The 27893-nt window shown below is 34.2% G+C and overlaps 3 protein-coding genes across 7 annotated transcripts; 1 reads left to right on the top strand and 2 right to left on the bottom strand.

Moving 5' to 3' along the window:
* Positions 1-3154: 3154 nt before the first annotated feature.
* LOC146934877 (B-block binding subunit of TFIIIC) lies at positions 3155-17798 on the top strand. 4 transcript variants are annotated; one of them, XM_085750129.1, is made up of 18 exons: positions 3155-3317; positions 4534-4589; positions 5081-5774; positions 6098-6172; positions 6274-6336; positions 6579-6755; positions 7534-8097; positions 8213-8956; positions 9323-9601; positions 9717-9872; positions 10422-10795; positions 12173-12632; positions 12900-13220; positions 14418-15198; positions 15316-15374; positions 16433-16888; positions 17201-17239; positions 17379-17798. In XM_085750129.1, the coding sequence occupies exons 3-18, from the start codon at positions 5109-5111 to the stop codon at positions 17562-17564; spliced, it is 5400 nt and encodes a 1799-aa protein (XP_085606255.1). In that variant the 5' UTR covers positions 3155-3317; positions 4534-4589; positions 5081-5108; the 3' UTR covers positions 17565-17798. The 4 variants fall into 4 exon arrangements, with proteins under 4 accessions (XP_085606255.1, XP_085606257.1, XP_085606254.1 ...); XM_085750131.1 differs by having other exon boundaries at positions 4521-4589; positions 7599-8097; XM_085750128.1 differs by having other exon boundaries at positions 4521-4589.
* Positions 17799-18854: 1056 nt separating this feature from the next.
* Positions 18855-22013, bottom strand: LOC146934876 (uncharacterized). 2 transcript variants are annotated; one of them, XM_085750127.1, is made up of 6 exons: positions 21878-21997; positions 21509-21575; positions 20976-21440; positions 20009-20084; positions 19783-19909; positions 18855-19298 (listed from the first exon to the last, which is right to left on the bottom strand). In XM_085750127.1, the coding sequence occupies exons 3-6, from the start codon at positions 21419-21421 to the stop codon at positions 19102-19104; spliced, it is 846 nt and encodes a 281-aa protein (XP_085606253.1). In that variant the 5' UTR covers positions 21422-21440; positions 21509-21575; positions 21878-21997; the 3' UTR covers positions 18855-19101. The 2 variants fall into 2 exon arrangements, with proteins under 2 accessions (XP_085606253.1, XP_085606252.1); XM_085750126.1 differs by lacking the exon at positions 21509-21575 and having other exon boundaries at positions 21878-22013.
* A 1653-nt stretch (positions 22014-23666) lies between these two features.
* Positions 23667-26438, bottom strand: LOC146934875 (cinnamoyl-CoA reductase CAD2-like). Its single transcript, XM_085750124.1, has 5 exons — positions 26292-26438; positions 25725-26086; positions 25271-25433; positions 24825-25011; positions 23667-24141 (listed from the first exon to the last, which is right to left on the bottom strand). Exons 1-5 carry the CDS (start codon positions 26401-26403, stop codon positions 23997-23999), a joined length of 969 nt encoding a protein of 322 aa, XP_085606250.1. The 5' UTR covers positions 26404-26438; the 3' UTR covers positions 23667-23996.
* Between the last annotated feature and the right edge of the window lie 1455 nt (positions 26439-27893).

Raw genomic sequence — 27893 nt, 5'->3', positions numbered from 1 at the left:
CGGGTTCACTATCTCCTGTTTCTATATAGGCAATTTTTTCTTTTTTGGGAAATTTGTTATGAGTTCTAGTTTTTTCGGCTTTAAGTCTTTCAACTTGTCGAACTCTGTCTGCCAATTGGGCCATGTCTCTTAAGTACTGGGTATCTAATTTCTTCCGAACAGAATAATCGAGGCCACCAGCAGCCATTTCGACTAATTCATATTCTGGAACAGAAGTAAAACATCTAGCCTTAAGGAGACGAAACCTATTGAGATAATCATCGATTGACTCATGACTTTTACGTCGAACACTGGCCAATTCTTTCAAACTAATCTTAGATTGACCCATGTAAAATTGTTCATGAAAGGCTTTTTCTAATTGGTTCCAACTATAAATTGAATGAGGAGGTAAAGTTGTAAACCAAGTAAAAGCATTTTTTGTCAAAGAACTTGGGAAATATTTCATTCTCAAATTTTCATTTTCTGCAATATTTCCTGCTTCCATGAGAAACCTAGCAATGTGTTCGACAGTAGATTCATTAGTTTCTCCAGCAAATTTGGTAAACTTTGGAATTTTCCAATTTCTAGGCAATTCAGCGTCTAAAACATACTCAGACAAAGGAGACGCAAAATTTGGTCTACGTAAACCCATATTAAAACCATTTTGGGCTAACAAAGCCTCGACAATACCCGCTATATTATTCTGACCATCGAAATTGTTTCGACGGGCTTGTAAAACCACTTGATCGGCATCTTGGTTTCTGTTAACCAAAATGGGTTGTCTTTCAGGTTCTGCCTGAACTTGTGGTTGTACTACTTGTGGTTGGACAAAATTTTCATGATTTCGAACCACTGGTTCATCAGCAATTATTTCAATTGCCCTCACATTTCGATTTTGAGGCAATGGGTTATTTTGGATTGGTGGAGCGCCAAAGAAATTGGCAATTCTTTCCATTTGATCAGACAACCGTTGATAACTAGTGTTGGTATCTCGAATCAAAGGATTTATGACAGTACCAATTTGTTGGGTCATCATATTAACCATATCATGATTAGTTTCTTCCATAGTTTGCCTAATGGCAGCCATAGAAGCGTTGGTTAAATTTTGTTGGGGACTTCTATATGTTGTAGATACCCCAGGACCAAAAAGTTGTGGTAATGAAACATTTAAATTCTCTGAAAACATATTACCACTAGTTTGTAAGCCTTGCATCAATGATGATGGCATACCATACGGCATTGATCTATGATCCCAAACCCCTTGAATAGAAGTATTATTTGGATAATCATGGGAAGTTTGGGTAACCATCGAAGGCATGGCTTGAGAAATTACTGTGGCCATCGAAGGCATGGCCTGAGACGATATTTGAGTGACTGTATTACTAGTTGGAACAGCCTGTGATGTTCTAACATTCCCTGGGGATGAAACATCATCTTCAACCGTCACTTGATCCACATCTTCATTTGAAGATGTTGGATTTGTTTTCTTTTGGTTGTTAGCGCGTGTCATATTAAGAAGCAATTTCTTGTTTCTTAATTGCATACACAACAAAACAAACCAGAATTAAAAGAAACTCTAACAAAACTATAAACAAAAACACAAACGGTCCCACCGGGTGTGCCAATTTGTTTACGTTGGATTTTCGTAAACAACCGCTGGTTTACAAATGGTAACTTGCAAGATCAACCAGTAAATCTTAGGACATATTGTGTTTGTTCTTGTTGTTAGAAATTCTGTGTTTTTGGTGTCAAAAATGTAAGAAATATGACAAAAAAAACAATCGAATTCAATCCACTTGAACTCAATCGAACTTGATAAAGTAAAGTGCAAGAACACTTAAAGAACAAAGGGTAAATTGCATTGATTAAACAAAAGTTGGTACACAGATTCATACATTGCAACTTGTGACTCGTTTCTCGCTTCCATACGGATACTTTGAGTGTAAGTTTGTATGACGGAATTGTGACCTGTTTTTCCTATGAAAAACTACTATTTGTACTAAGTCTAGAAATAACTACATTTCTTTGAAACTAAAACTACAACTGCCACAAGTCGACAGTTTTCCTTATTTTAAAACAAACTTAAAATAAAAACTGACTTAAAGAATAACTGCTGATAACCACCTTCGAAAACTGCTTTATCGAAGTCTTCTGCCATCTTCGAACCCATATTTGCTTTCAACACAACACTCTGTTCGAATCTTCTTTGAATCTAGGTCAACTATACTTTGACCACATTTATTACAGCTAGTAAAATATATTGGCTAACACTCGCAGAACCAAAACAATGCAACATAGTTAGAACTTAGAATCTCCCAATTCAAAACCAAAAAAAAAAAAAAAAATTCTTTCCCATTATCTACCTTGCACCGCAGATTGTCCTGAAACCGCCACCCCCGCCTGTAAACCTATACCATCTCTAAAGGACACCAAATCACTCCACCACACCAACCCTAGCCTTCCCCCCTCCTTCAACCGCCCTCTCTTCATCCCATATATAGCTGCCAACACCCTAAACTATAAACCGTCTCTATCATTCTCCAACACCATCTATCCATTAGAGCAACATTAAATTCTCTTATTCTCCGAACCCTCAAACCTCTAACCTCCTTATCCAAACAAATAGTATTCCAATCCACCCAAGATGTTTTCCTAGTATCCTCACTACAAAAAAAAAATTAAAATAGAATTAAAAGAGGAGATAATACCTGAAAAGAAAGGGCTTGAGTTTTTCTTTTAAACTCGTCTCAAAATCTCAATCTCTTCTATCCTCTTTCCGTTGATTGTTGAGGATTTTCATGTAAATTTTGTGTTTATTTTTTCTTTTTTATGTCTTATTTTTTATTGAATTCTTGTCCTCTTAATTTCTTTACATATGAATTTTCAAACTTTATTTTCTTATAGCTTTTTAATCCTTAAAGTTATGGTATTTTACATATATTTGCATATGAATCTTAAAAATTAAAAAATTTATATGGCAATTGATTAAAAGGGTAAAATTGTAAAAAAATAAATAAATAACCAAATTATTATCTGAAATTAAAACAACTATCACAAATGTAATAAATTATATTTAAAAATAAATAAATAATTTTTTTATATAGGAAACTACCAAAGTACCCCCTCCTCGAAGTTGGTTCACTTATGTTGTTGCTCGCTCTTGACCTGCTTCTTCACCGATTCATCCATCACCGGCGCGTCTCTCATTCTCCGTCGACCTCTCTAAGTCTCACTGTCGCCGGCACCTCTCAGTCTCACTGGAGCATTTCTCTTCTCACTCTCTCATTCGTTCGCGTCCCTTGGTTCTTCTGGTTCCATCATCCCTTGATTCCCTTCAGGTTTGTTTGCTTGCTTAAAAATTTATCATTTGATTCAATTCAATGTTGTTTAAAAATTATTCTATGTTGCTTGCTTCAAAATTGGGGGAACATGTTGCTTGCTTAATATTTGGAGAAGCTTGAACCCTAGAAATAAAAAAATTGGGGGAAACTTGGTAATTGATATATTTTGCACTTGGTAATTGGGTGTGTAGTTTTATGCTGCTGGTGGTTTTGCTTGCATTCGACGAATTTTGGAGTTAATGTGGCTTCTTCATTTCTGCGATTAAGTGTTATTACTGGTTGGTTATTACTAGTAATTGATTTTGGTAATTGATGTTATCGGTAATTCCTGCTAGAGTTAGAAATTACAATTGATGTGTGAATTTTCCTAGTTTAATTTGATTGGTTTAAAGTACCGTGCTTTATCAGTAGTTGATGTGTGAATTGTGCATTTTGTAGAGTGATACAATGGTCAAACATAAGAAAATTGATGCATTTTTCAAAAGAAAAGTCTCGAACAAAGATGAAAATTGTATAGCTACAATTCAACATCGACACTTGTTAATTTCAACATCACTTGAAATTTACACTTGAATCTTGCAAATCACCATGGATACATTTGGCTGGTGTTCTACGGCGTTTTTGCCTTGAATCGACTCTTTGTCATTCTTTTTGATTCAAGTGTTTCTTTGAATTCTGGCAACCTGTTTTTTTCTTTGTTTTTATTATTCAACAGAATTGCTTAACAAATATAATGACAGTAACACAAATCTTACAAGAGATGTAAATGGTTATGACACGAGTCACATGCCTTTTGGCTTGCAAGTATTCTACTACCCTTTTTTCCTTAATTGGCAGTGAAATCTGTTTGTCCGGCTCTGTGCTTGAATGGGATAATGCCTTTTCTAGCCACAAAATGGCCACACTATACTATTTTGTATCCATGATTGCTTGCTTCTGTTACCTATAGTTTTCAGTTCTGAATGAATTGTCATAGCTCCTTGTGATGGGGCTGCTAGGATACTCTATAATGTGATGCCATTAGTTGATGAGTAACTCTATATTGTTACCTTTTGCTTTTGTAAAAATAGGTTTCGGTACAGTTTCATGTGAATCTTAGTGTGGCAAAATGTGGCATTGCATATTATTTTATATAAAATTTTCTCAACCCAGTCTCTTATCGAACTAACCTGTGATATCATTTATTCGTCCTTTTTATAGTTTTTGGAGGAAGGCGGGGAAGGAAAGAATCGTGTTGTCACAAGATCAAAGATTCAACTTCCCACACAGGTTGGTAGAAAACAGAGAAAGTTTTGCATTCTAAATTAAAAACTTATTTGTTTGATTTGAATTCTGTTTGTGTTTGTGTGGTTTGATTGATAGGGGTTTTGTTTTAATTGTATTTGTGTTATTCGGCTTTGAAATGCTGTAATAGCTATTTAGATATTAAGGTAGATGACGTAGACTACATTTTTTTCCTATTAACTATTAGTGGTTTACTTTTGTGATTACCGATTAGTTTTTGCTTAACCCTTTGAGGTGTAAAATTAACATTGTTAACGCTATTACATAATTTACACAATTAGTCTTTGGGTTATTAAATAATTTAAGCATACTCTTTTTTGTCCTTGACAGCAGAAATTTCAATCTTCGTTCATCAATCACCATTACTTTATACTTTTTTTTTTTTTTAGTTTTCTTTTATATCTTCATTTCTCTAAAATCTATTCTCCTTCGAAACCCAATCTCTGTTTCTGATTCGCCGTCTGCTGAATGAACAGTTGCGGCGGTTGAAGTTGAATCAAACCAATGGACTCAGTGTTGAACGCAGCATTGGAAGAGATATGCTCTGCACAAATCGAACAAGGTCTTACTCTTCAATCCTTATTCTCTAAACTCAATTCCTCTTTTCCTCTCTCTCCTTCCTTCAAACAATCCATTTTCACAAACCTCCTCAACATCCCCACTATCCGTTTTGAACCTCCAAACCCTAACAATTTCAACGATCCCAACATCACAATCTTCCCTCAACAAGCCCTAACCGAAAACTTCTTCGGCATTTACGATTCTCAATCACTCCAACAATCTCAACTCCGCGTTCTCCATCTTCTCGCCAACGCCAAACACAACGGCATCACTCAAACTCAGCTTGCGAAACAGCTACGAATTGATCCCAATAACTTTTTCTATGTTTTGAGAAGTTTGGAATGTAAGGGTTTAATTGTTAAACGCTCTGCACTTGAAAAGAAGAAACAGATTGCTAGGGTTTCCAGTTCTGTTCCGCTTAATATTACTACTCATTTGGTTTACTTGCGGAGATATGCTGTTAAGCCGCTTGCGGAGCACCAGAGATTTGATATTCAGATCACTCAAAACGATGAAGATTGCGAAGAACTTCAGACCGATGTTCGTCTTACGGATTATGAACCTCAAATCAAAGCTATTACTGATAAACTAGCAACTGCCAATGCTAAGGTTTGTTTATTTTTTTTTTTTCTTCATTTAATTCAATTCTCATTAAATGTTGCAACCAAGGTTTTAAATTGTTGTAACTGCATAGGTTGCATCGCAATTGTTGATTTTACGGAGAATTGTGATCAATTGTAGCCTTAGGTTTTAAATTGTGGCCACCACTATTGTTACATCGCAATCCTTGATATTGCGATCAAATGCAGCCTCAGTCGTGGAGGCATCAGAAACCTTGGTGGTTACATACTTTATTTAAAATGTTGGTTTCAACAACCAAGTTAGCTTAACGTTTATATGTGATTATGCTAATTATAATATTTTCTTTGTAGATTCTTCTTGTGTCTGATATTAAGAAGGATCTTGGTTATTGCGGGTCCCGTCCGAAGCAAAGGGCATGGAGACAAGTGGGTTTTTGAACTTTAAACTTCTCAAAACTGTAGTTATATATTCTGTTATATGTTGCTATTGATAGATTACCTGACTGAACTTTTCATTATGCAATCAGATTGTTGCCAGGTTGAAGGCACATAATATTGTGGAGCAGTTTGATGCTAAGGTGAATGGCAAGGTCAGTTGGTTATTATTGCTTACAACTTTATAATAACTGTTTACTCTCCATTGCTTTTATGCTTCAAATTCTGTTTACTCTGTTGAGTGGCATTGTCTCAACAACGTCTCTCTTAGAAAGTGGTGGAAATTTTCTCTATATATGAAGCAAATTCACAGTATTCTATAAAACGAATTAAAGAATAAAAGCAGCTTGTTTATGTTTGTTATTGTCCTTGGCTATAAGTTTTAACATGTTTTCAGATCGAGGCTTGCTTGAGGCTTCTTGACCCAATAACTACTGGATCTGGAAATGAAGATAAAAACTCAGACTCTGGGAATATATGTCAAGCCACTGATCAGTTTGTGGAGCTTCCTATTGAGCATCAAATTTTTGATATTATTGATACTGCAGGATCAGATGGCATTACTATAAAGGAGGTACACACTTGATTCTTATATTATCTTCTTTGGTAGGACATATTTATGCGAACCCAGCATCATGGCATAGAGGAAAGATGAGATTAACATGTAATTTTTAATGAGATATAATTGTATAGATGATAGTTAGTGTATGCAAATGCTTTTATGCTTGAAGCATGGAAAGGGGCACAAGCTCATCTAAACTTTGTGATGGAGTTCAATCAGTTAAAATTTAAACCCCTGATTTTCTAGTAAAAAAAGCTTCGAAATTGTGTTAAGGAACAAACTACCCCAAATGCGTAAGATAGAAGTGCCAGGACAGGTTTTTATTAAGAGCTGTGAGTAAATTATTATGGGATGGCAGCAAATGATTTCTTTTGGGGCTTTCAAATTTGCTTCCTTTTATTTTTTTCTTTTCAAGTCACTAAGTTTTTTAATTCTGGCTATGCAATTTAGTCACTAAGAGTGTGTGTGTACATTAAATGATTATGTGGCTTGCTCAGTTTTGCATTCTGTGTGCCACATTTTAACAGATCAAAATGGGAAAATATGTCCTGAATAAAAATTAGAGTGAGTATTTGCTTTTGCTACTGAATGAGCTTCCTTCTTTTACACTCCTTTCTCTGTAACAAAACTTCTTTTAGTTTTCTATAAAAACCATGTATTTACTATTTGGGCCTCTCTCTCTCTCTCTCTCTCTCTCTCTCTCCCCCCATTATGGACTGTGCTGGTGTTTGTTTAAATATGTAATGTTTCCTTTTCACTTTTAATTTATTTGGATGTTTCATATAAACAGATATGTGACAGGCTTCAGATTGATCTGAAAAAGAATCACATTCGCCTTGTAAATTTGTGCTACAGATTTGGAATGAAAGTGCAAGAAGAACAATGCCTTAAGGCCAAAACAATTCGGGTTTGGACATCTAGAAATTTCAACCCTGAACTCGAAGTCCCGTTTATTCACAAGCTTGATGAAAATAAAATTTTGGACCAACATGTGCCTGATAGTTCTTCAAAAATAAGAACTGAATCCGAGGCTTCAACTTTCAAAGGGGGACTTGCTGGCCCCGACAAATTGGAAGATACAGGAGCTGGTACAAAACTATTATGTGCGTCTCCGAAGAATGTAGACTCTAACTCGGTAGAAACACCAACAAATTTGCAAGAGTCGGCCCTTGACCAAAGGGGTACTAGTTCTCACAGCAAACCAGACAGTTCACCTATGGGGGCAAACATTGCGTTATCAGAAGCTTCTCCATCTGATGTATTGACACATTTCTCTGCTGGATCATATCCAAGAAATACAAATCTCACAGCTGATAGCACTAAAAGGGCGATCAGGATATTAGAAAGACTAAAGGTCTCTGTCATATTTTTTATCTGTATACCTATTGCCTAGGAAACTTTTGTTTATTGTCTTAATATTTATTCTCTTTTTCTAAGACAAAAAATGTTTTTCATTTTTACTTGTGCAGGACGAAAGGTTCGTTTTGAGACCAGAGCTAAATAGGTGGCTTAATACCTTTGAGAAGGGTAAGTCTAAAAAAGTTGACCGTAAGACTATTGATCGGATATTGACTAAACTTCAGGAACAAGGGCAATGCAAGTGCATAACAGTACATTCCCCTGTTATTGCTGAATATTCAAGGACCACAGATTGTGTGGTTGTTGTGCATCCATCCATAAGTCTATCTCCTGAGTTATTTGATGAAATACGAGATAAAGTGAGATCATTTAATAATTATATTCGCAGCAAAAGTATCCGTCCTCAGAAAAATGACGAATTGATACCTGTAATGGAGGATATTCAGAAAACTAAAAGCCCTATAGTTCCAAGTCGGCAGGCTGACAAAGCAGAAGCCATGCGGGCTAATGGATATATATTAGCAAAAATGATTCGTGCAAAGCTGCTCCACTGTTTCCTTTGGGATTATCTGCATAGGTCAGAAGTCCGTAGTGATGACATATCATCTAACTGGCTAGCTGACAATCCTCACAGTAGCAGCAAAAGATTTTCCCTAGACGCAGCTATTAAAGCAATTCCAGTGGAACTATTTTTGCAAGTTGTTGGGTCCACTAAAAAATATGAAGAAATGATTGATAAGTGCAAGATGGGTTTATGTCTCTCTGATCTTCCTCCTAATGAGTACAAGTGTTTAATGGACACTCTTGCAACTGGAAGGCTGTCATTAGTTATTGACATTTTAAGGCGGTTAAAGGTATTCTTGTTGACTGTTAAGCTAAATTTGAGGTTTTCCTTTTTTGTTGGAGGGCTTTAAAACTTATATAATCTGCCATTGCAATCTTTGTTCATTTGAATTTGTTTTTACATCACTATTCTAGGAATTCTTTCTTGTTCAAAGAAAGGATCCTAACAGCTTGACTGGTATAAACATGTTCAACTTATAACTTTAAAATCAGGGAAGAAGAACAAAGAGACAGAAAACTTATGTAGTAACCTGAAAACGTGATTGATATATGTGTGTGTGTGTGTATGTGTGTGTAATATGCTAACCTTGTAATCAATTATACCAGTGTTATCAAAATTGTAACGATGCTTCCTTGATGTGTATTTCTTTTTGTAGCTCATTCGGATGATAACTTCACAATCTAGAGATGGAGATAAAACCCCACAGACTTTGACACACATGATGGAACTTAGGCCTTACATTGAGGAACCCCTTTCAAATGATGCAGCATCTTTAAATTTTATCTCTCTTGATCTTCGACCAAGAATTAGGCATGATTTTATTCTGTCTAATAGATATGCAGTTGATGAATATTGGCAAACATTAGAGTACTGTTATGCTGCTGCTAATAAAAAATCTGCTTTATATGCATTTCCTGGATCTGTGGTCCATGAGGTAATTAAATATTCATATTTGATGCTTTATATCAGATTCCGACGCAAAATTATTTTGAGACCTCTCCAGCCTAAAATCGGAAGATAATTTTTTTTCCTTCTTTTAACTTCGTTAGGTTTTTCGCTTCCGTGCATGGGCATCTAATCGTCTAATGACAGCTGAACAACGTGCTGAGCTTTTAAAGCATGTTACTAAGCATGATCTTAGTGAAAAAATTTCATACAGGGACTGTGAGAAGATTGCAAAGGATCTGAATCTTACTTTGGAGCAGGTTGGTCTGTTTCAAGCTGTACTGTATCCCCACTATCAAGATCAGTAGCTTAGCATATCTGTGAAAGAACATGGATTTCAGGGCTCCTGTCATGTCTCAATGAAATAGACACTGTTACAGATTTCTTGCTTAAAGTGTTTAAATGCTTATCACTTTTATGTGCTTCCTGAAAATATTATTAGTCTTTTATATTATTTTGCTGTTATCTGCGAAATCAGAATTTTTTAATAAAACTTATCAATCATGCCTTCAATCTATGATAATTTAGTCGTGCATATGAGCAGTAATATCCATGTTGAACCTGTTGCTTATAAATTTAGAGACACAAGGTTGGTAATGGTAGATTAAACTGTCAATGGGAAGTGAGCTCATAATTTTGGACTTTAAATGAGGGATTTGTGTTTTTTGTGAAATGAAATTTAAGTTAACTCGTTGAGTGGTTGTGCCACTGTTTTAAGATGACTGTAGGCTGTAGCTACTTTTTCCAACATGTTTTTTTTTTATTTTTTATTTTTATTTTTATATAACTTTTTTAAATGTCACTTGCAGGTACTTAGCATGTATTATAGTAAGCGTCGCCATGACCTAAATCAGTTAAATGATGAAGAGAGTGAGAATAATTCACTTGAACCCAAAGGCTATTCATCTTGTCGCAGGAAGAAAGATTCTCCTGAGTTGAGGCCAGCAAAGCATGCAAGAATAGATGCAGCAACTGATGTTATGAACAAGCAAATAGATGAACAACATAATATGGGTATCCATTCAGAGGAGCAAGCGGTCCATAATCAAGAGTTTGAGGAGGGTAATTATGAAATTGAGGGTTCTCAAGACTGTTCTCCATGTATTAGCCAGTCTATCTTAGCTGCAATGACTCCAAAGCCACCACGCCAAACCAGATTCATATGGTCAGACAAAACTGACAGGTAAGACTCGTTGGAGAAATTTTTGGAGCCTGTTAAATGGTAAGCCAAATAATTGTTTTATTGTAGAAGAAATAGCGGCTCTTTGAAGACGGGTCATTTATGTCCAAGCCCACCTTGGCAAAGTAACACAACTTACTGTTGCTTGTATTTTTATTGGGTGGTAGTCAATACATTGACTGTATAATCTTATTAGGTTATCATCTAATGTCCAAGCCCAACCTTAATGCAAGCTCAAATCCGGAAGTTTTTTTTTATGGCTTAATTTTGGATTAACTGAAGTTTTTGTTCCTCTTTTTCTAATATCGAAATTTTTGTCCTCCAATTTTTAAAATTTATGACATTTTGCTTGGTTGTAAAATTGGTTTCAAAATTTAATGATATGGCATGATGTGTCAATCGACACGGTGTTGGATTTGATTGGGCAAGTGGAGTATGTATATTAATAGATAAATACATTCTTGTCATCATTTTTAAACTAAAAATTACCAAAAATTAAATCGTTGGATGGCATGAATGTTTGTGTGTGTGTATTCTCCACCTAGACTGCTCACTCATATGCTAGGTCATCACATCCCCAAATTTGGGAGCCGATTTTACAGATAGGATTTTTTTTAATAATTATATAATTGGGGGACTAGAATTGCGAAATTAGAAAAAGGGGATCAAAATCACGGATTGAGTATAATTAGGGGATCAAAATTGCAATTGAACATTTTATTTTTGATACCCTTGCATTGGGCTTAGCAGTTTCCACAGGCAACTTGCAAATGCCATGGGTATTTTCGTAATGATAATTTACAAAATCTATCTTGGTGACTCTAATTTTCCCATAGCAAGAAGAGAATATATTTTTTAAATCTCTCATTTAAGGGTATATATATGATATTTATCTACCTTGTTGTCTGGTCCATAGATAGGCCCAACATACAAGTATATAAGATAAAAGGGAAAAGGAGCGGAGAAAAAGAGAGATTGGGAGCAAGCTTAACAGAATGGGCACATGACATGGGGGGAGTAGAGAAAGATCGGAAATCAGACAGGAAGGGAAAGGAATGATTATTATAGAGTGGGTACCGTGAGGGGTTTGAAGAATTTCCAAGTGGGTTGGGGGCGGTTGGGGCTTAGAAGAGATGCTATTTTCTCAGTATTTCTGGTGTTTATCCATCTTTTCGTTGTCATTTTGCAAGGAGCTTGGCTCTATTCACAGTACCATTTTGTTTCTTTTTTTTACCATCCGTATATCCACGGATTGTAAGAAGGGAATTAGCCAATGTTTAAATATTAAATACCAATACCAATTAGTTTCTGTCTATTGATGTTCTATGTATTTCTGTTCCCATCACTTGTCTAAGTATCTACGATTGTATCTTATTTCAGGCAATTGGTGATCCAATATGTTAGACATCGTGCTGTTCTCGGTGCCAATTATCATCGCATAGATTGGGCCTCACTTTCTGATCTTCCGGCTCCTCCACGCTCTTGTATGAGAAGAATGGCTTTTCTGAATGGTAACTTAAGATTTAGGAAAGCCGTGAATAGACTCTGTAGCATGCTTAGTGAACGATATGCAAAACAGCTGGAGAAGTCCCAGAACTTGTCATCAAATAAAGATGATTGTAGACTGTTTGTGCAATCCCAGTCTAGTAAAGGTGTTCACAATAGTTTTAGTCCAGATGTTGAAATTCAAATGAGTAGTCTAAATGGAGAAGCTTGGGATGACTTCCAGAACAAAAGTATCAAGACAGCCCTTGATGAGATTCTTCGCTGCAAGATGATGGCCAAGCTGGATGCCTCCTCACAAAATGTTCAATCGCAATATGAAGATTGGAATAGATATGTAATTCTCTATGACTTCAATAATAATATTATTAATAATAATAGTAATAGTAATGTCCAGTTATTCCTTCGAAAAAAAAAAATACTGTCCAGTCAATGCTTTCCAAGCTTCTAAGTAAGACTTCACTTATTTTGTCTTATTCTAATATTTTATTATTAATTTCTTATCCCTCTTGGAGGAATCTTTGTTTAAATATTTGATGTAGTACAGTCTTCATTTATCATGGAAGCTGTCTGTCGTCTGACTTGAGGAATAATTTTGTGGCAGGAATCTCAAGAAAATGAAAAAACTACATCAGCTAGTCCTAGTGAGATTATTCAGAGCAATCACGGGAAGCCCAATGCATTTTCTTCCCAAAGATCACATCTTGATATGAAATTTTCCAGGTTTCTAGACTACAGACCTGGTATTTATGGACAAGTATATGAATCATTGGCTGTTTCAAATGCCGTGGAGCTATTTAAGCTTGTTTTTTTGAGCACTGCTACCAGTCCACAGGCACCAAATTTATTAGCAGACATTCTTCGGCATTACTCAGAGCATGATCTACTTGCTGCTTTTAACTACCTCAGAGAGAAAAAAATAATGGTAAATTGTTCGGTCACCTGTAGTTTGTATTTATGGCATGATAGGAGGTGTTAATGGATTGTAGTATGCATCATAGCATATATTGTTTGTATAATGCATAAACTGAGGAATATGTTTGCTCATTATAATTTAGTCAATTTCTAAAGCACTTTTGTTATGGGAAAAAATACATCTAAAATTGAAAGAGGCAATTAAGTCTGCTATAAATGTAGTAAGCTTTATCATATAGAAAATAGGTTGTAAATTAACATCTAGAGAACGTATGCACATATATCAGATATACATTTGAAAGCTGTAGCTTAATCAGAGACAATAAGAACATGTCTTTGAACACGTGTACAAAGGTTAATATTGAGTATGATTAAAATACTTGTATACTCACATAAAGCACAGGTGATACACCCCTTAAGCTAGGCAGTATGTACCTGTTTATTTGAAATAACACTTTTTCAAGCTAAGGTGTATGTTTAGAAAATAATACTACACACTATTAAATCGCAATTAAAATAACATCAATCAGGTATGTTGCAGTCTTATTCTTGCTTATTAGGTATACATAACCCAACTAATATTTATTCAACTAATACGTTGTTAGTAACTATAACTGTCTTTTTCTTTGAACTCGATGACATTATTTTAGACTCCTGAAGAGGATTTAAACCATGATACGCAGCCTAAACATTTGTTATGTTTATCTGGTATTGTTGCTACTTAAAAAACAGAAAACAGAGAAATGGAAAATCTGTTATTCATCTATTCTTGAAGGGCCCCTCATATAAGAATCTATTGATTGAAGTGAAGTTTTTATCTTAAAGATCGAGTGACAGTCCCTTATATAGGACAGCTTAACCTACCCTCATATTAGAGTTAACCTTCACCTTTGTAACTATCACTGCCAGCCGTACAGGGAAGGCTATGAAACTTGGCCACACTGCCACTGGCAAGGGAATAACAACCTGATGAAGCTTCTATAGCTCAGCAGAATATTCTTGATTGTAGGAAAGGAAAAATTAAGGCAGTAAAATACTTGAAGTGGCCTATATCTCTTATACATTCACACTTATTTGAATTTGATTGCATTTTGAGATTTTTAGCTTCCTATATTCTTTTTCTTCTACACCTCCCCTGTTACTATTTTATATAGACAGCCTGATTATGCATGTTTGATCAAGCTCCAATTAAATCGGCATTTGACAGGTTGGGGGCAACAGCAGCGATGAACGATTTGAACTATCACTGCGGTTCTTGCAGAGTGTTTCTAAGTCACCATTTCCATTTGATACTGGAAAGCAAGCTGTTAAATTTTCTGTGTGGCTGAACGAAAGGGACAAGGACCTCGCTGGAATGAAGACTGATCTTCCTGAAGATCTTCAATGTGGGGACACTTTTCATTTGTTTGCTTCTATCTCATCAGGAGAATTTTCAATTTGTCCAAGATTACCAGATAATGGTGTTGGAGAAGCTGATGATTTGAGAAGTGGCAAGCGTAAATATGATGCTAGTGGGTCTTCATTTAGCGACAAAGCCAAGAAACTGAAATCCTCGTTTGGAGCAGAGGGTGAAATTATCTCTCGCCGGGAAAAAGGTTTTCCAGGTATAGTCATTTCTGTTGGCCGCTCGACAGTTTCAAAAGCTGATATCTTAGATTTGTTCAAGGATAATGATAGCAATATCGAGGACCAACATTTTGATGGGAATTATCAATTAAACATGGGCCAAAGCAGTAATTATCCACTTAATGATCATATGCCGGAAACCTTTAACTCATGTGACCCAGTAACTGAGGAAAGAAATCATATTGAATCACCCTGGGAAGCTATGGCAGGGTATACACGACGTTTAATGACAGTACCTTCCGATCAAGAACAAGAATGTGCTGTGTGTGCTCAGGTTTTCGTGGTTGTTTATGCTGCCATCCAAAAAGCTGGTGACCAAGGTTTAAGCATGGGAGAAATTTCCCAAGTTATAAACTTGCCAGGTATAGATGCTTTGAAATTTAACCTAGTATGTGATTAGCTTAAAATCGATAAAAAAAAAAAATCAATTATTTAACTTCTATTAGTTTGTTAATGTTTTATGGCTTTATGTGTTTTAGGAGCAGACGTAGATGGACTGATTGTTGATACTCTTCAAGCATTTGGAAAAGCCTTAAAGGTCCTCCCTCCTCCTCCTTGTCCCAATTATTCATAGCATGTTTGGATTTTTTTGTTTTGTTTGAAAATCACTGTTGGACCAACTGGAAAAACACCAATCTGTCACTTCAATCCAACCATAGTTTGAGAGCAAACCAAAATCATGTTCAAACCTATTATTTAAACTGGACTGGCTGGAATTGGACTTTTGTTTCCTCCGAATAATCCATAGTACCGTTAGTTGAAGGAACGGGACAAAAACAGGTGTAAACTGCTGGGTTTTTACGGTTCTGCTTGGCTTGCTTTTCCCCTTCTACGGTGAAAAAATTTCTACAAAAAAATTAATATTTTTATTTTTTTAAAGGTTAATTTTTTCGTTTAATTGTCATGTATTCATGATTATACCCATGCATTTGTTTGTGATTTCAAAAAAGAATACTTTTGAGTTTTTTAAAATGATATATGAAGCTTCATTACTTAATATATCATGAAAAATGTTATCTTATTATTACCAATCTAACCACAGTTAGACCATTAAACCTTGAATCAGTACTCTTTCTAGTTTAATGACCAGTCATTTTAAAGAAAATCAGTTCAAACTTCAAACATAACACGACCATGATTTTTTCAAACATCATTTATCGATGAAATAGAGTATGGTACAAACAAAGTTCACTCAGTAGTATAGAATATTTCTGAATTTTCAAACTGCTGCTGTTATACGGATTTGTGCTACTATTTTCACCGATTGGTTAACTTGTATCTAGACTTCTCTTGGTGGAAGCTCTAATACTGTAATCCTTATTCTTCGGTTATTCTTTTTTGAATATTTTTTTCCCTGTCATTCCTCTGTTTCCTTGAATTTCGGTATGAGTGCAAATATATACTCCTTTTTCTAGTTTGGAACTATGTGTGACAAAGCTGGAACCATCTTATTTACATTTTGCTTTAGTTTGCAACAGCAGTAATAGTTTGAGCCATTTACCTCAGAAGAAGTTGAAAGTTTTTGCTGAAAAATTTATTAGTCTATTCTTAAGTTGGTTCAGCTTCAAAACTAGTTTTATTTGTTTCTTTTTCTAGGTCAATGGTTATGATTCTGTTCGTATTGTTGATGCTCTATACCGTCACAAGTACTTTTTGACAGCTGTGTCTGGTTTACATCCTGTTGTTCAACCTTCTTCAAACAAGGCCATTAAGAAAAGTGATAATACATGTAGCGTCTCTGCTTCTGCTGATGTTCTAAGGGAAAGAAACTCTGGCCTTGATAATGTGCACAAAGTGACAATTCTTAATTTTCCACATGAGGATGTGGATCCTGTAAATAAAGCTTGTGATAGGAATGAAGGCTGCATGCAAGATAGACTTGGCTCGTCAAGAGGTGATCTTGAGAAAGAAATGGTTAAATTTCCTTCTGGTGAATTATGTATGCCAATATTACCGTGGATCAATGGAGATGGGACCGTCAATAGCATTGTTTTCAAGGGACTCAGACGTCGTGTTCTTGGAATAGTGATGCAGAACCCGGGGATGTTGGAGGTATATGAATATATTGTTCTTTGATCAGATTTATTTAAATTTTCATAGAACTTTCAATTTCGAAAATGAGTTGCTAGTGAGTGTTGTTTCATACTAGTTTTTTTGCACTAGTCCAAATCAGATGGAAACAACAAATTTGAAAACTATCAATTTTTAAATATGCAACTGAGAAAATATTGAATGAGATGCAGAGGCTGACAGCTGTACTTGGTTTGAAAATAAGAGTCTGGTGGTTTGCAGCCCAAGTTATAACTTTTTTCAGTATTTCAATCAGGGAAAAGCCTACTAACAGTTTCATTTTGTATGTGCTAGGATGATATTCTACGTCAGATGCATGTGTTGAATCCACAGGTATCCTTTCTATGTTTCATCATGATGATTGTATACCTTGACTTTGATGTGATATCATTTTTGCCATTGTTGCCTATTATTTTTCCCTTGTTTTTGTGCACTCCTCTTGCGGGTTAATGCTGTTTCAATTTTCTGACAGAGCTGTAAAACTCTTCTGGAATTGATGGTTCTGGATAAACATTTGACTGTGAGGAAAATGTATCACAGTAGACTTGCTGGAAGCCCCTCCATGCTGCAGAATCTTATTGGAAGTAAATCATGTCAGCAGAAGGGGATCTGCGCAGAGCATTTCTTTGCCAATCCTATGAGTACTTCCTTGTTGTAGTGAATACGTGGTATTGGATATGTAAAATAGATAGGTATCGCGCGCGCGCGTGTGTGTATATATATCTGAACGAACATGTGTGTATAGGCAATTTCGGATACGGGTCTTGAAATTCATATTTGGGAGAATCACAACCTAGGCAACTTGTAATCTATTTAAGCTTATGTGCTTTCTGAAAACCATGTTCCGACTTATGAATATCTTCTATGTTGAGATTGAAGAATTTTGACTTGATTTTGAAGGGTCACATTGAGTTATTAAAACAGACCAGCATGTGGGTCATACTGGTTTAATTGAAAACCAGAAAAGTTGCTCATTCGGCTTGGTGGGTTGACTCCACTATTATTACAACCCTATCTTTGAGGCAGGTAAATATGAATTCCTTTGAGTGTTATTTGTTATTTGAGTCCTAAGGTGGACAGGGTTACCAGTTCTTCACTCTTTTATTCAAAACAAAAATGAAGTACCAATGTTGCAAGATTACAATAAATACCTGAGGTTCTAAAAGCAGGGAAAATGAAAGGGAAAACAAAAATACCTCCTTCTTGTAAAAGGTTAAATAGATTGACTAAAATCTTCAAAAAAATTGCATACCGAAGTTGTGCAATGCAATATTTGGGGACTAAAAGTGAAAGTATATTTGCTGTATGGTATTTTTTTTTTTTTTTTTGAGAGGTGCTGTATAGTATGTGAATATTGCTTAAGGCACCAGTTTGTACGTACCATCATTTTTTTTAAGAACGTACCATCAATTTAAAAGCTATTGTAAATCTGTCAAATTAGAAGCTGGGCTACTCAATAGAAAAACTAAGTTGGTATACCGTTCAAGATATTCGAACGAGTTCTTTTTTTTTGAAAGAAAATATCCGAACTAGTTCTTGTTTGCTTTGTTTACCTTGTTGAAATTTTTATAATAGAATAGTTTTTGTTTTTTTACATGAGCTAATGGGTTTGATATATAAATATAATAAATATAATATTTGAACAACCACATCTGTCTCTCTCATACTCATTGTATGCTTGCTCTCTCTCTCTCTCGTCCTCAAATAAAGAGAAAAACAAGATTGTCCCAAAAGTGGTCAATTTTTTGTTGTTCAAATATCATTTACTCATCATTTTATCGCATTAAACATTGTTGGAACGGTAAGTATCTAAGAAATCAATTTACTAAACGTTGATTTAATGTAATTCCTTAGTATTTGTTGTTGGACTTGGTATTATTAACTATTTGCTTAATTGTATTTTCAAAATTGTAATATGAATATAAATGATAGAATGCATTATATTAAATGGAGGGTAAACATGAAATTTATTAAAAGAATGTAGAGTTTACATAGAGAATTTTACATCCTATATACTGGGACCATATGCTACTGTCAATACGTAGCAACACCAAAAATGTTGTCACTATAGATATAGCAGCCAGTTTGAATAAATTTTCTTCTACAAGATCCATTCCACCAAACATACTTGGGACATTAGTTCTGCTATGTGAACTAGATATACTATATATATTTGGAATATATGAATCTCACAATCAGATCACACTATCTATCGTTCCCTTATTCTTCAAAGAAAATTTGGCAATTGATGCATCAAGATCTTGACGTTGTTTAGATCGATTCTTACCATGATTCTTTTGTTGTTGCTGCTGATGTTGTTGTTGTTTGTGTTGTTGCTGCTGATATAGATTTCGAAGTCTTGTGATTTCTCTCTCAAGCACTTCCTGCTCCACTGTATATTGTATGTATAAGTCACCCATCATTTGTAATAATCCAAAAATAACATTCACAATCAAAACCACTTATATTACCAAAAGTTTGAGCAAGTGACATAAGATAAGACCACAAAATATTATGACATCGGTATAATTGAGGTTTACTAGGTCTGCTACCGCAATTAAGGACTCATGACTGCATCAACTGTATTTGATTGCAATTCTCCACTATATCAAGGATCTTAACGCGACTACAACTATGGTTCTAAATTGTAGTTGCAGTTATGCTGCAAACTTTGATATTTTAAGAAAATGCAATTGAGCTACAATTGCTATTATAGCTGTTTCGGAGACCTTCAAAACTTTTATATTGCTATTTCATACCACAATTTAAAACTTTGGTCGTGAATCAGAAAACGTATGTGTAAGTAAAACTTGGCCTCTAAAACTTTATGTGTTATTGAATGGAAGTTGTAAAAATAAATAAATGGTACTACTCACAACATTTGATGAAGTGCTCTTGAGATAAACTGTCCAAGCGTTGTTTGAGGGCCCTGTTCTCCATACCTAATATGAGGTTTTGCTGATCAAGAAATTCAAGCTCAGCTGAAACTTCATATCCTTCTGCCTACAATTAAATAAGGAAATTAAATGAAATATTTATTATTAATGTGTAACATTTTCTATATACTATATCAATCCTTTAAAAATTAATCTATTGTCTTACCTGTAAAGCTTGGATACTTCTTTCTAGTTCCCCAATGTATTGAGCCTTCCTTGCCCGGTGTTGTTGACCTGAATTCCTATATTGTATTGCCCCAAAAAACATGGATTAAATCATTATACACAATAATAGATATATGCAACAATCATACAAATAGCTATTTTTTCTTTTGCTCTTCATCATCTTTCACTTACTATGAAACTTTTGTTGGCGCTAACCAAAATTAAATTCTAATGAATCTAACAAGTTCCATGTAACTGTTGTGAGATAATTCATGTTTATGAATAATTACTTTTACTTGTAATACAAGTAAGCATTGAATTGATTCATATTGTGCAAATAACTGTTTTAGTTAGTAAGTTAGTGACTTAATTACTTTTACTTGCAATACAAGTAAGCAGTGAATCGATTCGTGAATTGATTCATATTGTGCAAATAGTTGTTTTAGTTAGTAAGTTAGTGACTTGTTGAACAAGTCAGTGGAGTTAGTTAGTTTATTAAGGCAGTTATTTGAATTGCTTACTATATAAGTAATCCTGTCATGAACTTTATATTATTATGATTCATATTTTCATGCAATTCATCCATTCCATTCCTTGTTAATAAAATTTTGATTTTTTTCATTAATCTAATTCATCACAATCATCCTCTCAACTCTTCTTTCTCTTTGATACATTTTCTTTTCATTGGAACCCTAATTGTTCCAACATCAATTAATTCTATGATTTACGTGCATTTTTATTTTTACAACACAACAGACAAATATATTTTCTGAAAACATAAATTTCCATAAGCTCAAAAAGTTGAAATAGCAACAAAAAATATTTTGAGGGATAGAGAAAGAAAATATTTGTATGTCTCTAATTATATCACTAAGTATTAGAGACACCAAACATAAAGACTAATTTCATATTGCTCGATCATCTCTAATTTCCGTCAACTTCTTTTAGTAGATATGATATATACGTACCTTTTGGCTCGTTTGGAATGATCAGTTCTCGAATGATGTTGTTGTAGAAAGGAGGGTTGTGAGTCAACAATCTTCCTTTCTGGAGAATGTTGAAGAATAGTTTTATTATTTAAGTATGCTAAGGAGTCACTTGATGATCTTCTATGAGTCTTGTTGCTGCATACAGTACTAGGCTGCTTCTGATCTTCTTCAGGCTCTTCATCATCATCATCATCAAGGAGATCTTTCAACCAACATGGTACTTCCTGTTGTTGCTGCTCGGATAGCATGCTATCAGAATATGTACGTTGATGTCTCCTTATTCCTCCCTCTTTGCCTAATTCTGACATTAATCTTTCTTTTAAACATATTTCATCATATCTATTACTACTATTGCTTATTTTAGGAGGTAATTGATGATCTTGAAAGTGGTTTCTCAAGTTTGGTAAACTATTTGAAATTTCCATATTGTTGTATTGTATGTCCCTGCAGTGCAGATTTATAATTACTTGCTTTGAAAAGAAATAAGAATTAAAATGTGTAATTAATCTAACCTTGATGATCAATAATGCGATCCGAACGAGTTCCCAATAAAACTACTAACTAGTAGAGATCCTTTTGCTGTAAGTAAAACAACATTTCATTAACTAAGAAATTCACTATCGATTGGCCATTATCATGCATCCATTTTCTTTCTAATTTATTTTTCATCCATGAGCATACAAGGGTGATGAAATTACGGAATAAAATATCGTAAACTCGAAGGTGCATGCTAAGCAAAATGTTCAATAGGTACATGTATATTTGTTCTTGGTTACGTCTAGCAAGCTACATGGATCAAAATCATGAAAGTATTAACAAAGGAATTAATCCAAATAGTTATAATAATGAGATTAAGAATGAATAGAATTGAAATGAATTACCAGAGACGACGGGATATAACCAGGTCTAGTTGTTGTGACCGGTCATCCCCTATAATTTATTATCAATTTACAAACAAGTTTTTTCTTTATTTTTTGAAACAAGATTTTGTTTTGTTTCTTAATGACATTAAGATTAGGATGAGGGAGAGAATGAATCCGAAAATGACGTAGGAAGAGCGTGTTTTACGTAGCTATGCGCGAGGCTTTAAAAAGGTCATGTTATGTTATGTTATGTTCACATGTTTACTAACTAACCTCTTTAGGCTCTAGTTACACTTACTTATCAATAGTAAAAAAATGTTCTAAAATAAGTATTGTTTTATAGTCTCAATATAAAGTTAATTTTTTTTTATTAAATTCTACCTCAAATTAATATTATAGGTATCACTTGCAAGTTTGTTATACACTTGCTCATAAGAAATGTTTATGATACACTATTATGCATTTATGATAGTTGTTAACATAATGATTTATAAGGATAATATTATAAAATTGTTACACTCTTATTTATTTACAATTTTCTAAGTTTTTATGATAGAAAATCTAAAGTGACACTTGATATAGGATCGAGTTTGTAACATTTACCATTTCTCCAACACAACCACGTGGTAAAATATAATTAATTCATCTTAGAGAAATATGCTATGCGGGTGACATCTGAATAAGTTTCTTTATGTTCAACTTCATAATTTCGTCTACAATCTTCAGTCACGAGTCTTGCTTTAAAATTTCCCCACCACTCTATTAAACATTCTCTTTAGTTTTGTAATACTACTCAACACCAATGGTTTATAATCCTTGGATAGTCCCAAGGATTGTTATTCACCATTGATTTGATCTCCTATTCCATGACTTGCCTCATATTTTTATCTTTCATAATTTCGTCAAAACCAAAAGTGTTCGCTATCTACCAAAAACCAATATTCAAGGTTAAGACTAAATAAATATCCCTTCATAAATGTCATTGGTGTCTGTTTGAATTGACTACATATTAAACAAAATTACGAAGACACCATAATTTCATTGAAGCTATTGACAAAGTCCATGTGATGTGACCAACCATCGATATAAAAAACATACACTTAATTGTTTACAGCCTGCACATTAAAACAAGTAGTGATTTTTTTGTCTACAACTCCACAGTTTGGGTAAAACATCCAAATTATTTTTTCTTTCTCTATATGTAATTTTCTTCTTGAGTAAGTATTTCAAAATATTCAATAGTTTTCGAGAAATCCAATTTTTCGAATTTTTTTTTTTTATGAAATTAGTACTAGTTAGTAACTCAAACAAATTGGAAGTGTTAAAGTTAAGAATCCTTAGATATTCCTTTAATCGTACAACTTCATAGATTAATGCTTACTCATTAAGCATTCAATTTATTTATTGTAAAACTATTATATAGATAGATGGTGTGTGATCTCATTGTATACACACAAATTTACAGAAAGCTTTACATATTTTACATTGTATCAAAGCATGGTCTGATTTTGTCACATTTTCTCCATACTTCACTGTTGTTGCGACAACATTTTCCGCTGGTAGCACCACCTATTGGTAGTGTTCGGTTCCTAAGGATCTTGTATATTTTTCAGTAGTGTTGTTTATCACTGTGCTCATCCCTTCCAGTGACTGCCACACCCTTTCCGTTGTGCAAATACCATAGGTCCCTTTGTGCCACATTTTTAGGTGTTTTCTATCATTCAGAGACTATCTACCCACATGTGATTATTAACGGTGCTTTCTCTTCCAGTTTGAGGAGGGGTGTTAAGTTAAGAATCTTTAGATATTTCTTTAATTGTACAACTTCTTAGATTGATTGTTATTACTTACAGAGTATACAACTTCCTAAGCTAGTCCTTACTCATTAAACATTTAATACATTTACCGTAAAACTATTATAAATACAAAGTGTGTGATTTCATTACAGACACACAAATTTACAGAGAGCTTTACATATTTTACATGAAGCATTTTCCACTTTCTTTTTCCCTTTCATATCACACGCCAAGCTTATCTTTTGGAGAAGGGTTTTGAACATGATCATCACATACTAAGTTTCTTCACAAGCATAGGCATCAAAAGCCATGTCATCAACTAAACAAGGAGATATTACAAATCAAAAGTTGACGAACTTCTTTTCTTTCAAACTTTCAACAGTTTCCTTGATGCTCACTTCCAAAGGAGTATATTCAATTCCCAAACTCGTTGCCTTTTCTTTGGAAAACTGATATGTAGGCACATATGGCTTATCGTCCGCACACCTGGTAACATATATAGTTGACAAAGTGAAGACGATATTAGAAAAATCTAAACAAATTAAACTAGAAATATATAAATGTAAATACAGAAATGGACAGAATGATGAATCATTTTATAGTAACCATTAACCTATGATTTCGGATATTAAACAACATTTGTAGGACTAGCCGCCACATTTAAAGTTGCTATACTTGGCCTTATTTTAGAAACACTTAATTCAGTAATGAGTTTCAATTTCAAACGAAAAATTCAGTACAAATTGGCAATTTTGCATAACAATTAATCTACAGAAGACATAAAAATAGAGGAAGGTGTGCAAAGTCATGATCATGCCATTCAAGTTACCCAGTAGCAAAACATCTGTGAAACCATGTTTTACATATTGGGTCCAGAAGCCGAATATATGTTAAAAAGTGCAAAAGTAATAAAAGTTATACTGTAGTTAACCTCTAAATTGTTGAAATTTTTCTGCATTTTTCACTTAATTACCTTTTTCTGTATGTATTAAATAAACAACCCTGGATCAAATATTAGTGATGACTGAATCCTTTCATTTTTAGCACTGAATTGAGTTTCAAACAGGTAAAGAGAGCTTTAAAGAATGACGCACACCAGATAAGAATCCGCATTCATTTAGGAACATAATTATATGCAATCTTTCAGTTATTGAAATTATTAATCTTACTTCTCTGGGAGTTGCAACGAAGGGTACAGTTCACGTAAAATCTTCACAATTTCTGAGTAGTGCGCTACACTCTCAACCAAACAATGTCTTCCACTAGCTGAAGCATTCTCGTATGCCAGAATATGGGCATTTGCAACATCTTTCACATACACCCATCCCAAAGTAGAATTTGGAAATGTTTGTGTACCTGTATCAAGGAAGTGAGAGAGCTATTATCTGCAGAAGGACAAAATCTTGTCCTCTTGAACACAACCATATTTGAAGCACATAGAAACTGCTAATATTCATTGAAATAGCAAACAGAATAAAATTCAATAAGCAACAATGGATGTTGGGGAAAAATCGATGTCATACTCATATCAAACGAAAATAACAGGAAATATACTCTCATCTAGCTCAACAATAATTGTTACCATTACAATAAAACAAAAATGGTAATTAATTACCATTAATCAGGTTTAGAATTGCAGCAGCACTTGTGTTTAGGACTGGTTGCAAGAGAGGCCCTATGACCATTGCTGGGTTAATAGTAACCATATCAATGTTGTTTTCTTTAACAAATTTCCATGCAGCTTCTTCAGCCAATGTTTTCGAAACCGCATACCACAGCTGAAACAGTCAATAGGAAATAGAAAGAATTCAAAGAGCATGATAGCATAATTTATTACATGATTAATCATGGCATTGGCATGGCACACACTTTGCCGACATTGGAACAAAACCATTAGCTAGCATGTTATGCACTAGCGCATTGGCTGAAGAAGATACATTTAAGATTGAAACACTAACTCCAAAAACAATTTAGTCCTTGCTATTGAAGATGTTATGGACTAAATTGACAAATTTTTATGTACTTTATGACTAAATTGTGTGATTTTGTAAGTTTAGCTAGGGAGATACGTTTAATTTGGCACAGAAATCAGCATCAGTAAACCAAGTCTCGTCAACAACAACATCAGGAGTTCGAGGCTTTTCATTGTACGCAACAGCAGCAGCAGAAGAGGTTAAGACAACACGTTTCAGTGATGGCGATTTGGCACATGATTTGAGAACATTGAGAGTACCGTTGAGTGCAGGATCAATCAACTCAGCCTGAGGGTCTTTGACATCATGATAGAAGGGAGATGCAGTGTGAAAGACACCTTGACAGCCTTGAACAGCAGAATCAAAGGCTCCCTGTTCAAGTAGATTTGCCTTGAATAATTGTAATCTCTCCTTAGCACCTTCAAGCTTAACCAAGTGGTTGATCTTCTTCGGATCATCTACAGGCAGCCATAATAATCAAATCAAACATAGGGTCAAAACGTATGAAGCACGGACATAGACACAAACATCGGACAGGAGATAGACACATTAACTTTAAACAATGACTTAATTAATTCAGTGTAATTATACGTCTGACACTAGAAATATCTTTGATCACAAGTGTTTGTGTTATAAAGATCAAAAGAGAAGAGAATGACTTACTTGGGTCGCGAACGGTGGCTTTAACAGTGTAACCACGATGGAGAAGGAAACGAACGAGCCATGAAGCTATGTAACCTGAAGCGCCAGTTACACACACAACGTTGCTGTTCATGTCTGATCAGTTATTAGGGGGGAAAATTTGATAGTGCTTTTTGAGATGAAGGTCACCAACAAAGTAGTACCCTCTTTTCTGCGGGACCCACCATTATTTTTCCTTAAAATATCTCTTGTTACCTATCATGTGGGACCCACTTGCTATGACATAATTAGAAATAAATGGATAATATGAAAAATAGAGAATGCATAGGCACATAAAATAGAAACTAATCAAAGAAACGTTAATCTATCATTTCAAATAATTTGTAATTATTAGAACTTGGCAATGTTAATTTTAATTATTTTTTTGAATTGTTAAAAAAGTCGTACAAATAAATTTCGCGATTTATAATTTAATAATAAAATAGATAATTATGATTTAATCAATAATAAATTATCGTTTTTTTTTTGAAGAAAATTATCGTTGAAATGTAGTAATATATAATTATTGATGAGATCAATTTAATTTTTTTTAAAGGTGGGAAACATTAAATGTTTATTAAGTACTATTATTAAAAAATTATTAATGAGTCATGTTTTCATTGTGGATGCTTTAGAAGGAAGTGAACTTATACAATCTAACAAACAATAACACATATTTGCAAAACGTTAAACCGACTCAGATAGAAAATCTACTCTCTCTTTCTCTCTTTTCTCTCCTTCTCAAACCCTAGCCGTAAGCTCTTTCTTCTTTTTGTCTACCGAAGAAGTGTGATTTAGGGTCAATTTTGACCCAAAATCACCCCCACCGAGTTGTTTTTCCTTCTACCCTAACTAAATAAGTGATTTTCACATATTTTCAGTTTTCTTTCGTTTGTTTTTGTGATTTTGTCGTCTCTGCACGACTCTGTTTGTTTTGATTTTCCGTCTTTGTGCGGTGTGTTTTTGATTTCCCGTCTTAGTGCGGTGTTTATTTGATTCAGGTTGAAAGATTAGCTTTGAGCAAGTGCAAATCCGATCAATGACTTTTGCGTCGTCAACGTTGCAGATTCGGAGACATGAGTATTCCGGAGACTTCAATATAGTCATATTTGTAGGCATATGTACTTTGTGGTTTTATGCTATTAACATGGATGTTGTGAGTTTGTTCGCAGATTCATCCTTTTTGTTTTTAGTGACTTTGATTTGTATTGTATCAATGTACTCTATCAATTTGAATGAATGAATATTGTTTATTTTTGTAAAAAAATAAAATAACACATGATACATATAAAGCGGAAAGATTTCTTTAATTTGGGGAACGTTGAAATGTAGTAATATATAATTATTGATGAGATCTATTTAATTTTTTTTAAAGGTGGGAAACATTAAATGTTTATTAAGTACTATTATTAAAAAATCACTCCCTTCGGTCACTTTTATAAGCAAAAGTTGATTTTTTAGGTTCATTCAATAAATAATGTATGTGGTCTATATATGGTTCACATACATCATTTATTCAATGAATCTAAAAAGTGAATTTTTGCTTATAATAGTGATCAGATGGAGTATTAATGAGTCATGTAT

Source organism: Medicago sativa, chromosome 3 (assembly GCF_051527215.1).
Source record: "Medicago sativa cultivar Bolivia chromosome 3, Bolivia_mono, whole genome shotgun sequence".
In the NCBI taxonomy this organism is placed as follows: Eukaryota; Viridiplantae; Streptophyta; class Magnoliopsida; order Fabales; family Fabaceae; genus Medicago; species Medicago sativa.
Note: the sequence above shows the minus strand (reverse complement) of the source record. Positions and strands in the feature narration are given on the sequence as shown.

Bases quoted from the DNA above. Each gene is read 5' to 3' on its own strand.
- LOC146934877 (XM_085750130.1), top strand. From the start codon at position 5,109: ATGGACTCAGTGTTGAACGCAGCATTGGAAGAGATATGCTCTGCACAA. The intron at 9,602-9,716 runs GTAATTAAATAT...TAACTTCGTTAG, and splicing joins CTGGATCTGTGGTCCATGAG to GTTTTTCGCTTCCGTGCATG. The intron at 16,889-17,200 runs GTATATGAATAT...TGTATGTGCTAG, and splicing joins AGAACCCGGGGATGTTGGAG to GATGATATTCTACGTCAGAT.
- LOC146934876 (XM_085750126.1), bottom strand. From the start codon at position 21,421: ATGGAAATTTCAAATAGTTTACCAAACTTGAGAAACCACTTTCAAGAT. The intron at 20,085-20,975 runs GTACGTATATAT...AATACAATATAG, and splicing joins CATTCCAAACGAGCCAAAAG to GAATTCAGGTCAACAACACC. The intron at 19,910-20,008 runs GTAAGACAATAG...ATTTAATTGTAG, and splicing joins GAAGTATCCAAGCTTTACAG to GCAGAAGGATATGAAGTTTC.
- LOC146934875 (XM_085750124.1), bottom strand. From the start codon at position 26,403: ATGAACAGCAACGTTGTGTGTGTAACTGGCGCTTCAGGTTACATAGCT. The intron at 25,434-25,724 runs GTATCTCCCTAG...TGACTGTTTCAG, and splicing joins ATTTCTGTGCCAAATTAAAC to CTGTGGTATGCGGTTTCGAA. The intron at 24,142-24,824 runs GTAAGATTAATA...ATATGTTACCAG, and splicing joins TCGTTGCAACTCCCAGAGAA to GTGTGCGGACGATAAGCCAT.